At 45.9% G+C, this 25,488-nt stretch overlaps 1 protein-coding gene across 1 annotated transcript in view; it reads right to left on the reverse strand.

Moving 5' to 3' along the window:
- The window catches only part of LOC126475616 (phospholipase ABHD3), a 69,669-nt gene that overhangs the window by 36,244 nt on the left and 7,937 nt on the right, over nt 1–25,488 (reverse strand). The window contains exon 4 of the mRNA XM_050103481.1: nt 10,925–11,037. Within this exon, the coding sequence (XP_049959438.1) occupies nt 10,925–11,037 (113 nt within the window). The remainder of the gene's footprint in view (nt 1–10,924; nt 11,038–25,488) is intronic.

Raw genomic sequence — 25,488 nt, forward strand, 5'->3', positions numbered from 1 at the left:
ATGTATAAACTGTTCTTGCCCATATATGTTAAAATAGACTGTATTGCTTTGTTGAACTGGGATACACATGATTACAACACACGATGCAGGAATGTTTATCACTTGCAAGAAGAAGTCTTCGTATAATGGAGAATATTTGGTGAACAGTGGTCACTTTATCACAGTCACCTTTCAGACAGCATAAAAAACAAAGAGGACAGTAAGCAAGTGCTGCTGAGTACATGTTTAAGGAGACCAAACATCAAAGGCCACAAGTCTCCCATTGATCCCCAGGACAGAAGCAGTGTACTCAATCTGTCTGTGTATAAAGTAAATTATATGTGCCAGAATGTCCGAGGTGGAACATGGGAACCAGTCTAGTATTCACTTCGTGGAATGTGGGAAACCATCTAAAAATCACATCCAGGCTGCCTGTCACACTGACCCCTCATCATTAATCCACCAGAAAGATTTGATCCGGGGACTGACATACCTCTTCATCCATGAAGTGGTGTTAACAATCTTCCTGAGAGGTGTTTATAAACATAGAGGGTGGAATTGCTTGTCACTGAGAACTCCAATTTTAGGTGGGTGATGGAGCCTCTCAGGGAAATAGTGGGCAGGTCAGGAAAGAAGGCCGGTATCCACTCTGCTTGCCAGGGGGTCTCGTTCAAGATGTGGAGGAGGCTCTGCCAAAAATGCACCCAGCTGCAAATTGTGCCTCATGCTGAGTTCAGAAGCCATCCTCAATTCCTACAAGCAAGTGGTGGATTTGATGAAGGCAGCTAGCCTTGTCCATGGGGTAGAAGCACAGTTATTGTGTTATAGCATTGTTCCCAGAACCAGTCATGATCCTTCGGTTTCGAGCAAAGTGGAAGGTCTAAATCAGAGACTCAGGTAATTGTACGATCATATTAGATGCAAATTTTTCAACCTCCACTATCAATTGGAGAAATGTAGACCCCACTTAACAGGTCAAGCAAGTGCAATGCACAGGAAGAGGTTACCTGGGTAACAGAATGTGTGTGGCATGCACATTTGGGTTTTTTTGGAACAGAGAAATCCCTCCACAGGCCCAATAAGATGTGTTCTGAGTCCAAAGAAGGTATCAGTCATCATAGCAGATTGGAGAAAGAAAATATTAATAGTGTATTAGTTAACTGCAGGAGCATCTATAGAAAGTTCCCAGAAATATTCCCACTTATAAATGGTAACAATGCTCACATAGTAGTAGGGATAGAAAGCTGGCTTAAAACAGATGTCACTAGCAATGAAATTTTAAACTGTGACTGGAATGTGTATAGCAAAGAGGAGATGAATGTTGGTGGCGGAGGTGAGTAAAATTCGTACAGATTCAGAACACAAAATAATTTGGGTGAAGATTAAGTGTTAAAGGTGGATAAAACATGTTCATCAAATGCTTTTGTAGATCCCCTGCCTCAAGAGCATAAGTGGTGGAACATCTGAGGGGAAACCTAGAGAATATTTTATGTAAATTTCCTGGTCATGTCATAATAACAGTCAGGTTTTAACTTAGCTATAAACTGGGAGGCTCAAGTCATTAGAATGGGTAGTAGGGACAAGGAATCATGTGAAATTGTTCTAAGTGCCTTATCCAAAAATTACCTTGAGCAGAGAACTGACTCATGAAGACATCATCATACACCAGCTGGTGGCAAAACGACCTGAATTTTTCAACTCAGTTAGTGCAGAACAGGGAGTCAGTGATCATAAGACCATTACTGTGTCACTGAATGTGGCTGTAAATAGGAAAACAAAAGGAAGGTTGAATGCTCTTTCTGTTTAGAAAGAGTGACAAGAGACAGATTTCTGATTACCTGATATGTTGACATGAAAATTTCATCTCCAGGACTGACAATATTCTGCATCAATGGAAAAAGTTCAAGAGAATCATACAACAAGCTTTTGACAATTATGTGCTCAAAACATTGTGAGGAATGAAAAAGATCCACTGTGTTTTGCCAACTATGTTATAAAGCTGCTACAAAAGCAAAGAGAACTTAATCACAAATTTAAACGTAACCAAAAAACACCATAGACAAACAAAAACTAAACACAGCCAAAATTAGTGTAAGGAGGACTAAACACGAAGGTTCAATGAACTTGAAAGGGAAATTCTGTTTACCAACTTCACAGAAAATCCCAAAAAAACTTTATTGCCTTATGCTAACTTAGTAAATGGATCAAAGCCATCAGTCCAGACTCTCTGTAACCATCATGGCATTGAAACATAGAATGACACAGAAAAGGCCAAAATACTACATGTATTTTTCTAAAACTGTTTCACATAGGTAGAGTGCACTGTATTTCCTCCTTTAAATAGTCACAGATATGACAAAACTGATGCCGAACTAAGTTATGAAGGGATAGAAATACCACTGAAATTGCTCAAAAAAGAAAAGGCTTTTACAGCTGAAAGGATACCAATTCAATTCTGCACAGAGTATGCAAAAGAACTTGCCCTCTTCTAGCAGCAGTGTACCCATCTCCAGAGAAGTGAAGAGGTTGGGGTTGGGTTGATGTGGAGGAGGAGACCAAACAGCGAGGTCATCTGTCTCATCGGATTAGGGAAGGACGGGGAAGGAAGTCATCCATGCCCTTTCAAAGGGACCATCCCGGCATTTGCCCAAAGCGATTTAGGGAAATCGCAGAAAACCTAAATCAGGATGGCCGGATGTGAGATTGAACCATCATCCTCCTGAATGTGAGTCCATTGTGCTAACCACTGCACCATTCTCATTTTCAAGATGGGTTGTCGAAAGATGGACAAAACAATAAGCCTATATCTGACATCAATCTGCTGTAGAATTTTGAAACATGTTTTATGCTCACATATTATAGCGCTTTTGGAGACAGAAAATGTGTTCTGGAGAAACCAACATAGGTTCTAGAAACAATGACTTTGTGAAACCCAGCTCACTCTGTTCATCCACAAGATTGAGAAAGCTGTAGATAACAACACCCAGATAGATGACATGTTCTTTGACTTCTGGAAGATGTTCAATACAGTTCTACAAGCCACCAAATGTACACAATAAAAGCATACACAATATCAGATAAGCAACATGATTGGATTGAAGAGTTTTCTAGCGAACAGAACACAGCATGTCTTTTTGAATGGCAAGAAGTCTTCAGGAGTAAAAGGAACTTCATGCATGCCCCAAGGGAATGTTATAGGATCATTACTATTCACAATATATGTAAATGACCTGACAGATAACATCAGATGTTCCATGAGGCTATCCATGGATGATGCTGTTGTATACACAGAAGTTGAAATGCTATAAAATAGTAGTGAAATGCAGGAGGAACTGCAGAGGGTCAGCACTCAGTGCAGGGAGTGACAGTTGGCAACCAGCCGCTGTGGCTGAGCAGTTCTAGGCACTTCAGTCTGGAACCACGCTGCTGCTACAGTCGCAGGTTCGAATCCTGCCTCGGGCATGATTGTGTGTGATTTTTTTTTTTTTTTTTTTTGTTTGTGGTTTTAGGGCGCAAAACTTCTATGGTCATTAGCGCCCAGCCCGTGACTTAGGAAACAGGAAAAAACCAAAATTTAAAACCAGCAGCAATGGGAACAAGGTCATAAAATTTGAGAAACTAAAAGCAGAAGGAATGCTTAAAAATCCACTACAGTAAGGGGTTGGTTGTCCCCAAAAAAAAGCTTCAAATAACTGAAGTCATTTCACTGTCACTAATAAACTGGAGAACGCGGTCGGCTGAGCGCGTGTCATCTGCTAAAATCGACGATAGATCAGGCGATAGCTGTAGACGAGAGCGTAACTGATTAAAATAGGGGCATTCAATTAAAAGGTGTCTGACCGTCCACAGCTGAGAGCAGTGGGGACAGAGTGGGGGAGGATCGCCGCTTAAAAGATGTCGATGGCTAAAAAGACAGTGCCCTATCCGGAGTCTAGCTAAAATTACCTCCTCCCGACGATGCGTTCGGGAGGAAGAGGTCCAAGCGCAAGGAAGGGCTTTCACTTCCCGCAATTTATTATGGGGAAGTGTTGACCAATGCGCATGCCATAAATGAGCAACTTGGTGACATAAACCGCTCCGTAGATCGGTGAAGGGAAGCGACTGAATAGCTGGCCGAAGAAGAGAGACTGCAGCCTTGGCCGCTATATCGGCCGCCTCATTCCCACAGATACCAGCGTGTCCCGGGAGCCAGAGGAACGCCACTGAGACGCCCCCCAGGTGGAGCAAGCGCAGACAGTCCTGAATCCGGTGGACCAGAGGGTGCACAGGGTAAAGAGCTTGGAGACTGAGGAGAGAGCTGAGAGAATCTGAGCAGATTACGTACTGTATCCGCTGATGGCGGCGGACGTAATGGACAGCCTGGAGAACAGCGTAAAGCTCCGCAGCATAAACCGAACACTGGTCGGGAAGCCGAAAGTGATTTGGGGTGTCGCCAACAATATAGGCACTCCCTACACCTAACGATGTTTTCGAGCCGTCGGTGTAAATAAATGTGGCGTCAGTCATTTGTGCACATAGAGCAGCAAATGCCCGACGGTAAACAAGTGTAGGGGTACCATGCTTGGGAAATTGACATAGGTCACGGAGCAAGCAGATCCGGGGACGGAGCCAAGGCGGTGCTGTACCCCAAGTTGTCAAGAAGGTTTTAGGAAAGCGGAAGGAAAGAGAATGGAGCAGTTGACGGAAGCGGACTCCCGGGGGTAGTAGGGAGGAGGAGCGGCCTGCATACCCTACATCAAAGGAGGCGTCGAAAAAAAGGTCATGGGCTGGATTAGCAGGCATGGAAGACAGATGGCTAGCATAACGACTCAGAAGGACTGCCTGCCGATTGGACAGCGGAGGTTCAGCAGTCTCAGCATAGAGGCTTTCCACAGGGCTGGTGTAAAAAGCTCCAGACACTAAACGTAATCCACGGTGGTGGATAGAGTCAAGACGCCGAAGAATAGACGGCCGAGCAGAGGAGTAGACTATGCTTCCATAATCCAATTTCGAGCGCACTAAGGTGCGATAGAGGCGGAGAAGGACCACTCGGTCCGCTCCCCAGGAGGTACCATTCAGGACACGGAGGGTGTTAAGGGAACGCAGACAGCGAGCCGAAAGATAGGAAACGTGGGAGGACCAGCACAGTTTTCTGTCAAACATAAGACCCAAGAATTTAGCGACGTCAGAAAACGGAAGGTTGACAGGACCTAGATGTAAGGAGGGCGAAAGAAACTCCTTACGTCGCCAAAAATTAACGCAAACGGTCTTACTGGGTGAGAAACGGAAGCCGGTTTCGATGCTCCACGAGTGGAGGCGATCGAGACATCCTTGAAGACGTCGTTCAATAAGGCTTGTCCGTTGAGAGCTGTAGTAGATCGCAAAATCGTCCACAAAGAGGGAGCCCGAGACATCAGGAAGGAGACAATCCATAATTGGATTTATGGCGATGGCAAAAAGTACAACACTTAGCACGGAGCCCTGGGGTACCCTGTTTTCTTGGGAGAAAGTACGGGAGAGAGTAGTGTTCACCCGCACCCTAAATGTGCGCTCTGCCATAAATTCGCGAAGAAAAAGGGGCAACCGGCCTCGAAAGCCCCAAGAGAACAGTGTGCGGAGGATGCCTGTCCTCCAACAGGTATCGTATGCTCTCTCCAGATCAAAAAATATGGCTACCGTTTGGCGTTTCCGGAGAAAATTGTTCATGATATAAGTGGAGAGAGCAACAAGATGGTCAACTGCAGAACGATGCTTTCGGAATCCGCATTGGGCAGGTGTTAAAAGACTGCAGGATTCCAGCCACCAAGCTAAACGGTAATCCACCATACGCTCTAAAACCTTACAGACACTACTCGTGAGAGAAATGGGGCGATAGCTAGAGGGGAGATGTTTGTCCTTTCCAGGTTTCGGAACGGGAACGACGATAGCTTCCCGCCATTGTCTGGGAAAAGTACTGTCGGTCCAAATTCGATTATAAAGGTGAAGGAGGAAACGCAGACTATGGGTGGATAAATGCAGCAACATTTGGACATGGATACCATCCGGTCCTGGGGCGGAGGAGCGAGAAGAAGAGAGGGCATGTTGGAGTTCCCGCATGGAGAAAACAGTATTGTAGCTTTCGTGATGTTGAGAGGAGAAAGCAAGATGTCGCACTTCCGCTGCACGTTTCTTCGGGAGAAATGCTGGCGGGTAATTGGAAGAGCTTGAAATCTCAGCGAAGTGCTGACCCAATGAGTTAGAAATTGCGACGGGGTCCACTAAGGTATCATGCGCGACAGTGAGCCCAGAGACCGGGGAGAAACTAGGCGTGCCTGAGAACCGTCGAAGCCGACTCCAAACTTCCGAGGAGGGAGTGAAGGTGTTAAATGAGCTAATAAAGAATTTCCAGCTTGCCTTCTTGCTATCGCGGATGAAGCGACGGCATCGCGCACGGAGCTGCTTATAGCGGATACAGTTGGCCAAAGTAGGATGGTGACGGAAAATGCGAAGAGCACGTCGCCGCTCACGTATTGCATCATGGCATGCCTCGTTCCACCAAGGAACTGGGGGGCGCCGGGGCAATTCGGAGGTGCGTGGTATTGAATGTTCCGCAGCTGTAAGAATAACAGCGGTAATATGTGTGACCCCATCGACGACGCTGGGAAAGCGACGGTCATCGAATGTCGCTAGAGACGAAAAAAGTGTCCAATCGGCTTGGGCAAACTTCCAGCGTCGCGGGCGCATGTATGGCAGTTGAGGCTGCAGTCTAAGGACACATGGAAAGTGGTCACTCGAGTGTGTATCATCAAGGGCGAACCATTCGAAGCGCCGAGCTAGCGGAACAGTACCGACCGCAAGGTCCAAATGAGATAAATGTGTCGTGGAGGCAGACAAAAATGTGGGGGCCCCAGTGTTGAGGCAAACTAGATCCGCTTGGTGGAAGATGTCTAGCAATAGGGAGCCACGTGGACAAGGATGTGGAGATCCCCAAAGTGGGTGGTGGGCATTGAAGTCCCCAACCAGCAAATAGGGGGGTGGAAGCTGACCAAGAAGATGAAGGAGATCAGCTCGTGCCATTGGTGTGGACGATGGAATGTATACAGTACAAAGAGAGAACGTGTATCCAGAAAGAGAAAGACGGACGGCGACAGCTTGGAAGGAACTGTTTAAGGGGATTGGGTGATAATGGAGAGTTTCATGGAGAAGAATCATGAGTCCTCCATGTGCTGGGGTGCCTTCAACAGAGGGGAGGTCATATCGGACGGACTGAAAATGAGGGAGAACAAAGCGGTCATGGGGACGCAGCTTTGTTTCCTGAAGACAGAAGATGACCGGCGAGTAGGATCGTAAGAGGATCGACAATTCATCCCGATTGGCTCGAATGCCGCGGATATTCCAGTGGATAATGGACATAGGGTGAACAGAAAATTGAGGACTGTGACCAAGGTCGCTGTCAACTCAACGACTGCTCAGAGCTTGCGACCGACAGCATGGAATGGCATTCAGCCGAAGGCAGAAGATCCTGATCCATAGGTTGGTCAGGAGCAGCTCCTGCCACCAGCGATCGGCCGGTTGACCGGCCGCCAGCAGTGCGCCTCGGCGACACAGAGGACGGCCGAGGGCGATTTCCGCCAGGTGGTGCTGTAGATGGGACACGCCTTGGCGGAGAAGGAGAGGAACTGGGTTTCTTTGTAGCCTTCTTGGAAGTATGATGTTTAGATGAAGGAGGAACCGATGGTTGTGAAGTTGCGGTACGTAAAAACTCTTCACGAGTATGCTCTGTTTTCGAAGACTTCGTGTCTGACTTGTGGGCTCGACATTTAGCAGAACCCGACGAAGGGTGAGCCATAGAGTGGGCAGGCGAAAGTGGGGAGGTTGAACGGGCGATCTTTGCACTGGCCGATCTGACGACCGTGGCACTAAAAGTGAGGTCGCAAGTCTGCGTGGCCGCCTCCTTTGTTGGCCGAGGAGAAGCAAGGACAGTGCTGTATTTTCCTTTCTGAGGCACGGTGGGCTGTCGACTGGCGAATAATTTTCGAGCAGCAAAGGTCGACACCTTTTCCTTTACTCTGATCTCCTGGATGAGCTCTTCGTCCTTGAAAACGGGACAATCTCGAGAGGAAGCAGCGTGGTCACCCATACAGTTGATGCAGCGAGGGGATGGAGGTGGACAAGCACCCTCATGGGCATCCCTGCCACACGTAACACATTTGGCCGGATTGGAACAGGACTGGCTGGTGTGATTGAACCGCTGACACCGATAGCAACGCGTAGGGTTTGGGACGTAAGGGCGAACGGAAATTATCTCATAGCCTGCCTCGATCTTTGATGGGAGTTGAACTCTGTCAAATGTCAAGAAGACAGTGCGGGTTGGAATGATGTTTGTGTCAACCCTCTTCATAACCCTACGAACAGCCGTTACGCCCTGGTCAGACAGGTAGTGCTGAATTTCTTCGTCAGACAAGCCATCGAGGGAGCGTGTATAAACGACTCCACGCGAGGAATTTAAAGTACGGTGCGGTTCCACCCGGACAGGGAAGGTGTGTAGTAGTGAGGTACGCAGCAATTTTTGTGCCTGGAGGGCACTGACTGTTTCTAACAACAGGGTGCCATTCCGTAATCTGGAACAAGACTTCACAGGACCTGCAATTGCGTCGACACCTTTCTGAATAATGAAAGGGTTGACCGTGGAGAAGTCGTGACCTTCGTCAGACCGAGAAACAACAAGGAACTGTCGCAACGATGGAAGAACTGACTGTGGCTGAGACTCAGTGAACTTACGTTTGTGAGCAGACAAAGTGGAAGGTGAGGAAACCATTGCGGAAGAATCCCCCATGATTACCGGCGTCTCCGATGGCGCGCTCCTCCCTTGTGGGGGCCCTCTCTGAGGGCACTCCCGCCTTAGGTGATTGTTCACACCTCAGGTCACACCTCCCGACAAACGGACGGAGGGACCAATCGGCACTTTCGGAAGGTATCAGCTCGGGTAATCACCCCTCCCTGGGCCTGGCCGTTACCAGGGGGTACGTACGTTTCCTACCTGTCTACCCGGGGCGGGGAATTACGCGTTACCCCGTCACCGGCTACGCATGGAAGTGCGTGGGTCGGCCTTCAGACACGCACAGGGAGGAAGAAAGAGAAAGGGAAAGGAAAGAAGAGGGGGTCTCAAACGCCGCAGCGGAGAAAAGGGTAAAGAGAAGAGGTAAGGAAAAGAGAAGGACAAAGGAAGGAAGAAGACATACAAGCAAGGAAGGCGAAGAATGCGGTACATTTACAAGCGTCCGTCTCCGGACGTAGGCGCAAACCATACTCCCAGAGGGGGAGAAAGTGAAGGAAAGAGCCAGAGGTGAGGGGGGGGGGGGGGGGGGGGCGAAGACAGGGGATGGGGAAGGATGCGGAAAGGGAAGGTATGCAGCCCGGAAAGGAAGGAAGGCCACATTAGCTCGGGGCCCCGTGCTCGCTACGCACGTATCCACAAAAGAGTTGTGGATCCCCTGGGGGGGATTGTGTGTGATGTCCTTAGGTTAGTTAGGTTTAAGTAGTCCTAAGTCTAGGGGACTGACGACCTCAGATGTTAAGTCCCATAGTGCTTAGAGCCATTTGAACCATTTTTGACAGTTGACACCCCCCCCCCCCCCTACCAACAAAAACAAATGTAACATTTTATGAACACAAAGACTGCAAGACCCTTCACTGTATGATTACATGATTGTTCTGCAATCAAGGGAAGCAGTTACTTTCAAAATGTATCTAAGAGTGTGCATACGGAATGATTTGAAGTGGAACAACCACAAAAAATTGATCCTTGGTCAGGCAGATGCCAGACTGACATTCTATGGAAGAGTCCTCAGGAAATGTAGTCCATCAACGAAGGAAGTAGCATATAAAACATTCATTTGACCAATACGTGAATATTGCTCACCACTCTAGTATCCGCACCAGATAGGATTAATAAAGGCAAGAGAGAAGATCCAAAGAAGAGCATGTTTCATTCCGGGTTCATAAGTACCTGACTACCTCCATAGGCAGATACTGCAAGACGAGTATCCTGCGTCATGGTGTGGTCTACTGTTACGTTCCAAGAGTCTATTTTCTTAATGAATGAACCAATACATTGGTTCCTCCTATGTATATCTTGTGGAAAGACCATGAAGATAAAAATTAGAGACATTTGAGACCACACGGAGGCTCATCAGCAATTGTTTTTCCTGCAAACCATAGCAACTGGAACAGGAAATGGGGGAAGTTACATTGGTACCTAAAGTACCCTCTGCCACACACTGAAAAGTGGCTTGTAGAGTATAGATGCAAGTGTAGAAAACTTGCATTCCTGGTGCTGTGTGTTAGCTAATTCATTTACAAAATGAGCACTGACATTTTATATAGTGTTCCTTTAATTTTGCATGCCTGTTTAACTTCTTGTATACTTTGTTTTTATCTGTAGAACTGGGTGTATATCTACAGTCAATTTGCACAAAAACTCCATATTTTTATTTAAAACTCCATATTTTTATTTAAAGCTGTATGAACATGACTGTCTAATACCAACAAGATGACAAGGGCATCTGCCGCTGCCACCACACATTATGCTGATGTTTTCTTTATTTTTCTTTGAGTTTCATACCTGATATTCTTTTCCTTAAGTTTTATATCCAATGCTCAATCATTCATTATACAAAATCACTCACTCATACAAATCACCAACAAATGAGATGTGAACTGATATCTAGTAGCTAAGAAAAAACATGTCAGCAGAAATTGAGGGTGAATTTAGAGACACTTAAAAATTTATTTAACAGGTGGGTTAATACATAAACCAAGTTTCTCTTGAATTTAATCCTACATTTCAATACTTGGACAACTGGACGATTATTTCACATGAATAAAAATCACCTCCAGTAGTATAAGCAGAGCTACAGATTTAAGAAATTGACTTATTATCTATGTAAATTTTTTTGCTATGAGAATTTGAAGACACTGCTCTTACCCGCCCATTGATATACCCGTTGCTGCTAAAGGAACATTTGGATTGAGAGTCTGCACATGATGAATAACAGCTGACAGATCTTCACAGTTCGCAGCACAGTATGTTCGAGGTGTCTGGAAGATACAAACATAACTGGACTATGAGAGAATTTTTAAAAATTCAGACTATATACTCATGATTCGGGGAACTGAAAGCAAACACTTGACTATTTCAAGAACTCTTGTCCAGTGATTAGAATAATAGTTAGATTGTATGGCCAAGAGGCAATATTTAAGCAGATTTTATAGCAACCATCATTCCCTTATTTTCCCTTGACAAATAAGGAATCAATCGTATAAATAGCTCTAATCTTGGAAATCCAGAATCATGATACTTGCTAAATATCTTTAATTACATCTACACAAAACTACATTTGGTATGGTTATTTATGGAAATGGAGAATAAATATCTGAGGATTTACATATATTTGATATGTTACCTGTGCTTGGGCCACATTGAACTATATTGTTATCATACCTATCTGTGCAACATTTGGCAACAGAAACATAATCATCAGTGTCAGGTGACTATGAGAAAAGCTGTGTGAATATGCTCTACAGTGCATGTTCAGTATAATTATGCAGAATTCTTGACCAACTACATTTATTAAATTAATAGAATAATATTCCAAATTTGTTACAAACACTGTTTCCACACTGTTTTGCACACAGTTAATATATGTAACAATTATTTTTGCTAAGAGTTAAGCTCCTAACAGGCACAATGTCTATTTTAAAGCTCGCAGTACAGATTTTTAGAACTGTAATCACTTACATTTTTTACCACAAACCTCAATTGTTCGCTACAGAAAAGTCTGTATTTCACTGTGCATGATAACAATTTTGATACAGAATCTCTCAACTTCTCTGGCAGCAAGGTTCGTTCAAATACTGTATGAAATAGCAATTAGTTTTCAACTGTACTACAACAGCCCATCGGGGGAAATCAGAGTGTCATCCCAAAATTTTGCCAGAAATTGAACATACTGACCAGAAACATGTGCATTAGTCAGAGGTGGTTTCACAACTGGATCCTGGTGACGATTGTCATGTTAGCAGGTTGAGGCACAAGGCTGACTGTATCAGGAAATACATATGCTGGTTTGACCTTGTTTAAACATAATGTTGTGGTCTTGTCATGTAATAACACTGTGCTATGTCTCTTCTTTTCACTATCTGGTGAGAGCCAATATATGGTGGCTAAAATGCTGGTTAGACACCATCTGCTCAAAACACTACAAAGGGCACAATTTTGCAAGTCCTGATGAATGAATATAAGAGTGGAACTATGTCTGGAGATCAGTTAAGACCAAATGTAAGCAATATGGACATGCAGATGTGCAACAAAATCTGACAGGTTAACATCAATAGCTGTGTGGCAATCACATTGACAAATTCACCAGGCAAGCGCAGTGGCTCATCACAAAATCAGTTCAGCTGCAAAAGCAATGAAACTGACTTTATACATTGCACAAAGGCAAACAGAACCATCTGAAGTACAGGTGTCCAATGAGTCATACAGCACCTTAAAGCAGTCACAAGTGTACAGTGACATTGCTGAACCATGCCATGGCTTGATTGTCACTTGTGGTACAATGATGGTTGGTACCACAAAACTCGAGAAATACCTCTGAATCAAACTGCCGACCATGGTAGCTGAAATGAGAAAACCAATTTGACATAAAAGGTATGGACAGTGTGTCTACTGTAATGTGTGCAACTGGCATCATTTCTGGTCAGCATGTGACATGGTCTGTCACTGTTGATAAAATAATAGGAATATAGGAATTGCCCATCAGAGGGTGGCAGTGGACCGAATATATCTATGAATACATGAGCAAAACCCATAATAGTATTTGGAAAATTGCCTACATGCACATGTATGTGGTGCACTACTTTGTGTTGACAGGCAAAGCCTGCATGGGCCCTCATGTCAGACCTTCTGAACACCAGGCACCACAAAATGCTCAGTGACCAAATGTGTTGATTCTCTACCTTTAGAATGAATATGATTATACAGGCTGCCAAAGGTATGACATCGAAATTCGGTTAAAGGGAACAGTTGAGGCTTTCCAGTGGATACATCACAATGGAGTTGCACTGTTAGGAACCCACATAGAAGACATGCTTTGTTGGTGGTCCACAATTTTTGCATTTTTTACCGTGATAAATTGATGGTGCATTGTTCATCTTTGGCACGTTAGAGTATAAGTTGTCTCACATTCAACTAAGCAAAAAATCCAAATTGTCTTTTGTGTGAGATTACATGTGCCAGGTAGCTTAAATCGAAATCCTAAGATTCTAATATTTTACTGTTTGTATCGCTTTTGCATAATATTTTATTGTGTAAAATTTTGTGTAAGTCCTGATTATATAGTGTGCTTCTTCAAACATTTGCTAGTGCTGCAAGAACTTCATATTATGTCATCAATTCTAAATTTAATTTTTGTTTTTTAGAAAATTTTGGCCACATTGCCCTTATTTGTGAACAGTTGTTTCCTAATTTAATTGTACAGTGTACATTTAAAGTATATATTCAAGATTTATCGATGCTGCCTAGTGCGTGTGCTTTTGTACAGTTTTATAACAATGAAAATAATCAGTTATTGACAAAATAAACAGATTGATTGTAAACAGATTGATTAAAAAAATCTACTCACCAAGCAATGGCAGGGGAACATGACATACAAAAGGGTTTATTTAACTTTTACAGGCTTTCGAAGCCAGTGGCTCCTCCTTCTTGCACAAGAGTTGAAGGGGATGGAAGAGGGGGGGAAGGAAAATGACTCGAGAGGTTTAGGAAAGGGATACAGTTCAGAAAAGTCACCCAGAACACTGGGTCAGGGGAGACTAACCAGACGGGATGAGAAGGAAAGACTGATGCTTTATTACTCTCCTGAACTGGGGTTCTGGGTGACTTTTCAGAACTATACCACTTTCCCTGAACCTTTCCAGTACTTTTCCTTCATCCTTCTTCCTTCCCCTTCAACTCTTCTGCCAGAAGAAGGAGCCATTGGCTCTGAAAGCTTATAAAAGTTAAAACATTTTGTGTGTGTGTTTCCTTGCCACCACTTGCTGGGTAGATTTTTTATCCATACATTTGTACAGTTTTAGTAGTAGTCTCTCTGTACAAAAAAATCTTTCTCTCAAAATTTCAGTGAATATCTATACAAATAAACATACATTTCTGAGAATTTTTGACAGTTATGAGTGTTGTGCATAGCATATTTCTTAGTAAAAGAGACTTTGTTATATACAGTTACCATAGCATATATTATAACTAACATATCAGGGTTACATTCAGATGTCTTTTAACGGGGTACACTTTCTGCATTTTTTTTACATTAATGCTATTTTCAAGTTTGTTAATGACTATAAACTGTGAAATGGTTCAGGAAATTAGCAAATTTTAAGCCAAATTTTTCTATTGTCATAAAATTTCTCTTTTCCGTTGTTAATCCCTTCAGTCCTTATAGGCAACTGGTGATGTTAGTAGCATATAGGACCATGTGTTCAAATAGAATCAGCAAGCTTAGTTTTCTGTTCTGTAAAATATTGCACCATACACAATGCAGTCCCACTGTATATGCTGTTCTCGGGCATGGGATGAGTTAGTCTATGTTTGTAAGCAGCTGGAAATTTTCTGGACTACTTTCAAGCATTTGTACGCTTCTAAGAAAGGATATGTTGGGAGGGTTACCAAGAATCATGTATGAGAGGTAGCAAAGGTACCTCAAGTACTGTGGATGCTGCCTATATAGCAAATACAGGAAGGCGTGCCTTTGACTTGCATGCCAATGGTAGGTCTCTGGTGCCCTACGCATTGGACACAGGGACCAGGGAGAACTCTAGGTGTTAAACCCATTCCCCTCAGGTCAACGAATCTGAGGTGCTGCCTTCCACTGAAACTGAGGCAGTGAGAATCACTTCACCTGATGGGGAACATGTTAACTTCCATGTCAAAGGGAGGCAAAAGCTAGAGGGTATAGGTCTACTTATTGTCTACAGCTTAAACATCCTGTGAATAATGGAACCTCTTAGAGAAATGGCAGCAAGGGACAGAAAGGAACACATTGTGCACTCAGTGTGTGTACTTGGTGGCCCCATTCAAATAGTCAAAGAGTGTGTTCCAGCTGCCATTGAGGTAACAGGATGTAACCAACTATGGATTTTGGCAGACACTGTAAAAAAGGTTGTCAACTGTCCGGGCTCTGATGTCACAGTTGGATCATTCCAGTGGTAAGAAGAAAAGCCTAGCCTTGCTCATGGAGTTTCAACAAAGCACACAGTCTGCACTCTTGCTTCCAGAACTGATTGTGGCCCCCTGGTTCTGAATCTAGTGGAAGGCTCGAACCAGAGATATGATTTTAAGGTGCGCAGGCATCCACAGCATAGTTGATACACAATAAAAATGTTCTTTAAAAATTGTGAAAATCTTCTAAAAAACTTCTGGAAACAACATTACCTGTTGATAATCCTTTATTCTGAGATTACACATGACTGGTTTTGTGATATTGTAATTATACCTTCAGGTGAAAAATATAGCTAATTTAACATTAGGCATCCCAATGTTTGGATGGTATTTGACATGAGCATGGACAGTTAAAATCGATGCTAAGTAACCCAGAAAAAGAAAACCAAAATTAGTAGTTGTAGGCCATGTAAGTGAACTCTTAGAGTTATGTTTGTAGACTAGTGCTGCAGATCTGGTGAAAACAATAAGAAGCCACATTTTGTGACCTGGCTATGCCTGTAGTAGAAAGGTCGACCTTCCTGCTGCAGGCATAGTCATGGGCACTACATGTTGCTTCTTGCTGTTTTCACTGGTTTTGCAGCACTGTCCTACAAAACTGACTTGCAGAGCTCAGTTACCCAGCCTAAAACAAATAATTTTGGTTGTCTTTTTGTGGGTTACCACCGATTTTAACTGGCAATGCTAATGTCAAGTGCCATCTGAAATTTTGGAAACAATACCAATTCAATGGCCTAATGGTAAATTAGCTAAATTTTTCAACTTCAAATGCAATTAAAATATCATGAAATGGGCAGTGTATAATCTTAGAATGAAGGATTATTGACATTTAATGCAGTTGAATGAAAGACTTTTGAAGTGTCTTCGAGAAGCTCAAATCCCCCGAGACAGAAGTTACAAGCGAGACTGAGCCACAACCCAGTATCAAGAGTGAGCATTAACTTACAATTGGATCCTTTTATCAACCACCAGACATGCCCAGTTGTGACTGAAAACTTTTAGAAGACAACTTCAATTCACTAATGCACGAGTTCCTCTAACATACTTCTGTTACCATCATACTGTTGTGATCAATGGAGGAGACTTTAACCATCCATCAATCAATTTGAAGAATTACTGTTTCTTATATGAGAGAGGTCTGCCTCTGTAGTCAAGTGGTCAATGCGACAGACCCTCATGTAGGGGGCTTGGGTTCAATTCCCAATACTACTAGGGATTTTTCCCTGGTGGGAGAAGTGCACCAGGGAGCAGTCTGACTTGTGGTGCCAACTGAGGAGCTACCTGATTGAGAGGTAGCAATTCCAAGGTCAGATCACGGACAATGGCTGGGAGTGTGGCGTGCTGATCCCATGTGCCTCCATACCACATCCCATGATGAGCAACTGAGGATGACAGGTTTGTTAGTTGACTACTACTTGTCTTCAGAGCCTGATCAAGGGGTTCTCTTTTTTCCTTTATGTGAGAGGGCAGTACTAACAGCTTCTTTGAAAACTCCCTAGAATACATACTTTGAAACACCACTCACAATGGAAATATGTTATATCTAATGACAGGAAACAGACTTGGCGGCACTGAGGGTGGCTACACTGAAACTAGTATCAGTGATCATGAGTGGTTGTTACAACAATGATTACCAAAGTGCAAAGAAAATTAAAACAAGCTGGAAGATTTATATGTTCAGTAAACTACATAAAGAGACAGTGGCTTTATCTCTCAGTGAGGAACTTGAAACATTTAGCTCTGACAGAAGCATGTAGAAGAACTATGGCCAAGTTTAAAATATTAGTTAATTATGCTATCAATAGACCTGTACCTAGAAAGTCAGTTAATGATGGAGGGGCCCTCCATGGGATGCAGTCATTATAAAGAAAGGAGACTACTGCATATTATATATAAAAGAAAGCACGCAGTTGTAGACAGGGAGATGCTGAAGGAAACATGTTTGGTTGTCAAGAGGGCAATGCATGAAGACTTAAAAATCTACTGTAGCAGTATATTATCAAAAAATTTCTCATAAAACCTGAATAAATCCTGTTCATATGTAAACGTTCTTAGTGGCTCACATGTCAGTGTACAGACATTCACAGACAAGATGGGAACTTAGACTGAAGTTTGCAAAATGCTAAACTCCATTTTCAAATGTGCTCTTACAAAGGAAAATTCTGGAGTACTGCCTCAGTTTAATTCTAGTACCACTGCAAAGATGAGTGAAATAGATATTAGTGTCAGTGGAATTGAGGAGCAGTTGAAACAGTTAAAACTGAACAAAGCCCCAATGCCTCATGGAATTTCTATCATATTCTGTAGTACACTTGAAGCCAAGTTAGTTCCTCTTTTAATCATAATATACATACTTCGAACAAAAAGTCATGTTCAGTGGTTGTAAGAAAGTACAGGTCACAACCATCTACAAGAAGGGCAGCAGGAGTGAACTATTATTGACATTCATTTGTTGCAGAATCTTAGAACACATTCAGAGTTCAAATGTAATGAAGTATCTTGAACAGAATGATGTCCTCCATGCCTATCAGCAAGAATTCCGAAATAATGGATCAACTGAAACCCATTTGCACTTTTCACACATGAAATCCTGAAAGCCACAGGTTAAGGCAGTGAGGGAGATGCAGTATTTCTTGATTTTCAAAAGTCTTGTGTCTGGATTTTTGAGTTTTGGTGCAGTTCACATAGTATGTTCTCTTAGATGGAGAGTCATCGACAGATGTATAAGTAACTTCATGTGTGCCCGGGGAAGTGTGATGGGACCCTTGCAGTTCATGTTATACATTAATGACCTCACAGACAACATTAATAGTAACCTCAAACTTTTTGTGGATGATGCATTTATCTTCAGTGACACACTGTCTGCAAAAAGCTGCTCAAATACTCATTCAAATCTTGATTCGATTTCAAAGTGGCAATTTGCCTTTAATGTTCAAAAATGCAAAATTTTGCACTGTTCAAAACAAGGAAGCTGTAGCATCCAGTGACTACAATACCAACAAGTCTCAGTTGGAATCATACAAATATATGAGTGTAACAAAATGTAGGAATATGAAATGGAACAATAACAAGCTGAGTCATAGGTAAATGAGATGGCAGAGTTATAACCACTTGTAAAATACCAGGGAAAAGCGATCAGTCTACAAAAGAGATTGCTTACAACAGTAAAAACACAACCTATCTTAGATTACTGCTGAAGAGTGTGGAATCCGTATCAAATAGGTCTAACAGGACATAATGAAATTATACAAAGAAGAGCAGCAAGTCTCTGACGGCACTGCCATCTCATCTGCAAACCTGAGAGTTTTTATTTCTTCTCTCTGAATTTAGTTCCCATTCCGAATTTATCTTTGATTTTTGTTATTGCTTATTCAGGGGACAGACTGAATTACATTAGCGAAAGGCTAAAACCCTGCATAGCTCCCTGCTCAACTACTACTTCCCTTTCATGTCCTTTCTGCAGAACTCTCACTGATTTTCCCAGAGATCAGATTTCTTCCAACTTTTTCATTCTCCTGTAAACAATTCATGTCAGTATTTTGCAACCAAGATTTAAACTGATGGTTTGATAGTATTTACTATAGTCAGCATCTGCCTTCTTTGTTCCTGAAGTCTTATGGTATATCATCTGTCTCGTATATTTTGCACACAGTTACAATAACTTTGTCTTGGCTGGCCCTTCCAAGTATCACACTAATTCTGAGGGAATGTCATCTACTCCAGGGGTACTATTTCACTTTGAGCTTTCAGTGCTCTGTCAAATCCTCCTCGCAGTAACATATCTCCCATCTCATCTTTACCTAATTCACGTTTCTTTTCTACGATGTTGTCATTATGTTCTTTTCCTTACACAGACCCTCAACACATTTCTTCCGTCTTTCAACTTTCCCTTCATAGCTTAGTATTGACTTGCTATCTGAGCTGCAGCTATTCGTGGTTGGTTGGTTGGTTTGTGGGATTAAAGGGACCAGACTGCTACGGTCATCGGTCCCTTTTTCCAAGTACTAAAAACACCCACAGAGAATAAAAACGATTAACAGAATAGAGCACAGACGACACAGAACAAGAGAAACTGAGACAAAGACCAGGCAAAACGAACTAAAATCACACAGAGTGTGACGGTGGTAGGCCGACCATAGAAATAAAAAAAGGAAAAGCCAACCACTTAAAACACATTACAAAAATCAGTTTAAAACCGGAGGCCAGAGGCCAGAATCAACACAAAACAATAAAGGAAAACAGAAACACTCAGATGAAAGAATAAAAACCCCCTGCCCTAATAAAACGTAAAACTAAGGCACCCATAACAGGGTCATCAGATAAAATGGCAGGGAGCGTATCAGGCAGCGCAAATGTCTGCCTGACCACAGCTAAAACGGGGCAGGCCAACAAAATGTGGGCCACTGTCAAAGCCGCCCCGCAGCAACATACAGGAGGGTCCTCCCGGCACAGTAAGTAACTGTGTGTCAGCGGGGAGTGGCCAATGCGGAGCCGACAAAGGACCACTGAGTCCCTGCGGTTGGCTCGCATGGATGACCGCCACACAGTCGTCGTCTCCTTAATGGCACGGAGTTTATTGGGCGTGATCCGATCGCGCCATTCAGCGTCCCAAAGCGCCAAAACATTTTGGCGGAGGACTGCCCGCAAATCAGCCTCTGGGAGGCCAACATCCACAGACGGTTGTCTCGTGGCCTCTTTCGCCAGGCGGTCAACATGTTCATTGCCCGGGATACCGACATGACCGGGGGTCCACACAAAGACCACAGAGCGGCCGCAATGCGCAAGAGTATGCAGGGACTCATGGATAGCCATCACCAGACGAGAACGAGGAAAACACTGGTCGAGAGCTCGTAAACCGCTCAGGGAATCGCTACAGATAACGAAGGACTCACCTGAGCAGGAGCGGATATACTCTAGTGCTCGAAATATGGCGACCAGCTCAGCAGTGTAAACGCTGCAGCCAGCCGCCAAGGACCGTTGTTCGGAATGGTCCCCTAGAGTTAGCGCATACCCGACACGACCAGCAACCATTGAACCGTCGCTGTAAACAATTCCAGAGCCCGGATACGTGGCCAGGATGGAATAAAAGCGGCGGTGGAAGGTCTCTGGAGGGACCGAGTCCTTCGAGCCCTGTGCCAAGTCGAGCCGAAGGCAAGGGCGAGGAACACACCACGGGGGTGTACGCAGGGGTGCCCGGAAAGGAGGTGGAACAGGGAAAAACCCAAGTCTGCAGAGAAGCTCCTTGACACGTACGGCGATCGGACAACCCAACCAGGGCCGACGGTCTGGCAGACGGACGACTGACTGCGGGAACAGGACACGGTAATTTGGATGCCCGGGCAAGCTAAAAACATGGGCAGCATAAGCAGCCAGTAATTGTTGGCATCGTAACCGCAGTGGAGGGACACCTGCCTCAACAAGGATGCTGTCCACAGGGCTGGTGCGGAAGGCACCAGTGGCAAGTCGGATCCCACTGTGTAGTATTGGGTCCAGCACCCGCAACGCAGAGGGGGATGCTGAGCCATAAGCCAGGCTCCCATAATCCAGGCGGGACTGGATTAACGCCTGGCAGAGCCGCAACAGGGTAGATCGGTCGGCGCCCCAGCGGGTGTGGCTCAAGCACCTCAGAGCGTTGAGATGCCGCCAACACGCCTGTTTAAGCTGTCGGATATGAGGCAGCCAAGTCAACCGGGCATCGAAAACCACTCCCAAAAACCTGTGTGATTCCACCACTGAAAGAAGTTCGCCGGCAAGATAAAGCCGCGGCTCCGGGTGGACAGTGCGTCGCCGGCAGAAATGCATAACGCAGGTCTTGGCTGCCGAAAACTGGAACCCATGAGCTACAGCCCAAGACTGCGCCTTGCGGATAGCAGCCTGTAGCTGACGTTCAACAACTGCAATGCCAGGAGAGCTGTAATAAAGGCAGAAGTCGTCAGCATACAGGGAAGCAGAGACAGAATTTCCCACGGCCGCAGCGAGCCCGTTAATGGCTATTAAAAACAGGCAGACACTTAAAACAGATCCCTGTGGCACACCGTTCTCCTGGACGTGGGTGGAACTATATGAGGCTGCGACTTGCACGCGGAAGGTACGATACGACAGAAAATTTCTAATAAAGATCGGCAGAGGGCCCCGAAGACCCCATCCATGAAGCGTAGAAAGGATGAGATGACGCCATGCCGTATCGTACGCCTTCCGCATGTCGAAAAAGACAGCGACCAGGTGCTGACGGCGGGCAAAGGCAGTACGAATGGCCGACTCCAGGCTCACCAGATTGTCGGCGGCGGAGCGGCCATTACGGAACCCACCCTGAGACGGAGCCAGAAGGCCCCGAGACTCCAGTACCCAAGTCAAGCATCGGCTAACCATCCGTTCGAGAAGCTTGCAAAGAACGTTGGTGAGGCTAATGGGGCAGTAGCTGTCCACCTCCAAAGGGTTCTTGCCTGGTTTCAGAATGAGGATAACAATACTTGCCCGCCATTGCGACGGAAACTCACCCTCGACCCAAATACGGTTGTAATGGTCGAGGAGCCGTCGCTGGCAGGCCACTGAGAGGCGTTTCAGCATCTGGCAGTGGATGCTATCTGGTCCAGGAGCGGTATCAGGGCAAGCAGCAAGGGCACTGCGGAATTCCCACTCACTGAATGGAACGTTGTACGATTCTGGATGGTGGGTGCGAAACGAAAGGCTCCGACGTTCCATCCGCTCTTTAATGGAGCGGAAGGCCAGGGGGTAATTCGCAGAAGCGGAACTCATAGCAAAATGCTCTGCCAAGCGCCTTGCAACGACGTCGGAGTCTGTACAAACTGCTCCATTCAGTGAGAGCGCAGGGACGCATCGAATCTTGGCCCAGACCTGCGATGGAGTGACATGGAGGCCAATGGTGGACACATACCACTCCCAGCACTCCTTCTTGCCTTGGCGGATAAGGAGGCGGGCCCGCGCACGCAGCCGTTTGAAGGCGATAAGGTGGTCGATGGAGGGATGTCGCTTGTGACGCTGGAGCGCCCGCTGGCGATCTTGAATCGCTTCAGCGATTTCAGGCGACCACCAAGGCACAGCCCTCCGCCGAGGGGACCCAGAAGAACGGGGAATGGCAGATTCGGTGGCAGTAACGATGCCGGTGGTGACCGATTGAACCACCGCATCAATGTCATCAGTAGAGAGAGGCTCAATAGCGGCAGTGGAGGAGAACACGTCCCAGTCAGCCTTATTCATAGCCCATCTGCTAGGGCGCCCAGAAGAGTGACGCTGTGGTAGTGACAGAAAGATCAGAAAGTGGTCACTACCACACAGGTCGTCATGCAGACTCCATTGGACAGACGGTAAGAGGCTAGGGCTACAGATGGAAAGGTCAATGGTGGAGTACGTGCCATGCGCCACACTGAAGTGAGTGAAGGCACCATCATTTAACAGCGAGAGATCGAGCTGCGACAATAAATGCTCAATGATGGCGCCTCGACCTGTTGCCACTGACCCACCCCACAGAGGGTTATGGGCGTTGAAGTCGCCCAATAGCAAGAAAGGTGGCGGCAATTGGGCTATCAGCGCAGCCAGGACATGCTGCGAGACATCACCATCCGGTGGAAGGTAAAGACTGCAGACGGTAACAGCCTGTGGCGTCCACACCCGTACAACGACAGCCTCTAAAGGTGTCTGGAGAGGGACAGACTCGCTGTGCAGAGTGTAAAGGACATATATACAGACGCCACCAGACACCCTTTCATAAGCTGCTTGGTTCTTATAATAACCCCGATAGCCACGGAGGGCGGGGGTTCGCATTGCTGGAAACCAAGTTTCCTGCAGAGCAATGCAGAAGAAAGGGTGAAGGCTGATAAGTTGGCGGAGCTCAGCTAGATGGTGGAAGAAACCGCTGCAGTTCCACTGGAGGATGATGATGTCCATGGCTGGGAAAGGCGTGACGGGACAGGGAAGGCAGATTACGCCGCTGGGTCACCTGCTGCCTCCGATTGAGCACCTGCGCTAGTGCTATTCATGGCGTCTGAGGGACCGGCGAGATCGAGGTCCTCAGCGGACGCCAGAATCTCCACCTCGTCCTCAGACGCAGAGCTGGAAGGTTGCGGTGGGGTGGCTGCCACCTCGAGTTCCTTGGGGTTAGTGCTCTTCTTCTTTGATTTCTCACGCTGCTCCTTGGGTTTAACTGGCTGGGAGGGCTTCACCGATTCAGTCTCCGGGACTGAGGAGGGTCGTGAAGCCCGTCGACCAGCTGATTGTGGGCACTTACGCCACTGTCGGTCGTCAGCCTTCCCACTGGTGGAAACCTGGGAAGGCAGGGACCCAAGGGACCCCTTGCGAGAGTGAGAAGCCGAAGAAGTTGGACACTTCGCCGGCTTAGAAGCGGGGACCAACGTCCCCGATGGGGGGGATGGTGTTGCTCCTGAGGTAGGTGGCACAGGAGCAACCCGGTGGGTAGAGCCCCCCACTGGCAAGGGGGCAGGAGCAGTTGTACCACTCATCGATCCGGCTGGAAGTCGTGAAACTGATGGGGCGAGCACAGGTGTTGTAGCAGCGGCGTAGGAAGATGTCATTCTCACTGGATGTAATCGGTCGTATTTCCTTTTGGCCTCAGTATAAGTCAGTCGGTCCAGGGTCTTATATTCCATGATTTTGCGCTCTTTCTGGAACATTCTGCAGTCTGACGAGCAAGGTGAATGGTGCTCCCCGCAGTTGACGCAGATGGGAGGCGGGGCACATGGAGTATCGGGATGAGATGGGCGTCCGCAATCTCGACATGTGAGGCTGGAAGTGCAGCGGGAAGACATATGGCCGAACTTCCAGCACTTGAAGCACCGCATCGGGGGAGGGATATAGGGCTTGACGTCACATCGGTAGACCATCACCTTGACCTTTTCCGGTAACGTATCACCCTCGAAGGCCAAGATGAAGGCACCGGTAGCAACCTGATTGTCCCTCGGACCCCGATGAACGCGCCGGACGAAATGAACACCTCTACGTTCTAAGTTGGCGCGCAGCTCATCATCAGACTGCAAAAGGAGGTCCCTATGGAAAATAACACCCTGGACCATATTTAAACTCTTATGTGGTGTAATAGTAACGTTAACATCCCCCAACTTGTCACAAGCAAGTAACCTGCGTGATTGGGCGGAGGATGCCGTTTGTATCAGTACTGACCCAGAGCGCATTTTAGACAAGCCCTCCACCTCCCCAAACTTGTCCTCTAAATGCTCGACGAAGAACTGAGGCTTTGTGGAGAGAAAAGACTCCCCATCAGATCTCACGCAAACTAAGAATCGGGGCGAATAACTGTTACCTCCATCCTGAGACTTACGTTCTTCCCACGGCGTGGCCAGGGAGGGGAACGTTTTCGGATCGTACTTCTGAGCATTAAATTGAGCCCGAGAACGCTTAGAGACTGCTGGCGGCTGGCCGCCAGCGAGAGATGATGTACCACGCTTCATTGCAGGTCATCCGCCCTGATGCCACCTATTCCGACCAAGGGCCCTCCCCACAGGCGCCACCCAGCCACAGCAAAGGCCACCTGGCAGGATGGCCGTTGCCGGGAGTCCCGATACCCCAGGAGGATAGGCATCTACTCCTTGGCATACGTGGGGAGTTAACGGCGCAGGCATCAGTAGAGCGATCCCTGTGTTGTCAGGGGGCTACAACCAAGAGGGTACATGGTGGCCCCACCACAACGGACTGGCTACCGTGCTGGATCTTAGGTGCAAAAATGTCCAAGGTCGTCGTCGCAGATAAAAGAAACACTGCAGAGTGCAGTGTGGTAATCGCACCCAGGGACGTAACCTCGCCCAAGAGATCGAAAACGAGCGGGACACCATTGCAACGACGAGAAAGCCAGCTAAAGGTCTAATTGCACGACGGATACAGTGCACCATGTAAGGCGCCCTTCCCCAATTGGCTCGCTCTTCGGAATAATTTAGAAAGATGGAGGTCAAACCCGAGAGGGGACCATCACATAAGGCCGAAACATGTGAGACTCCTTTTAGTCGCCTCTTACGACAGGCAGGAATACCGCGGGCCTATTCTAACCCCCGAACCCGCAGGGGGTGCAGCTATTCGTACAGCTGCATCTCTCTCCTTCAAATGTCTCTCTAATTTATCTATAGTTGGTGTCTATCTTTCCCATAGTTATGCATGCTTCTACAGCCTTGTATTTTTCCTATGGCCATTCCTGCTTAGCCATTTTGCACTTTCTTTGAGTCTCATTTTTCTAGACATCCATATTCCCTGCTGTCTGCTTCATTAGTTGCATTTTTATATTTTCTCCTCTC

The sequence above is a fragment of the Schistocerca serialis genome, chromosome 1 (genome assembly GCF_023864345.2).
Source record: "Schistocerca serialis cubense isolate TAMUIC-IGC-003099 chromosome 1, iqSchSeri2.2, whole genome shotgun sequence".
In the NCBI taxonomy this organism is placed as follows: domain Eukaryota; kingdom Metazoa; phylum Arthropoda; class Insecta; order Orthoptera; family Acrididae; genus Schistocerca; species Schistocerca serialis.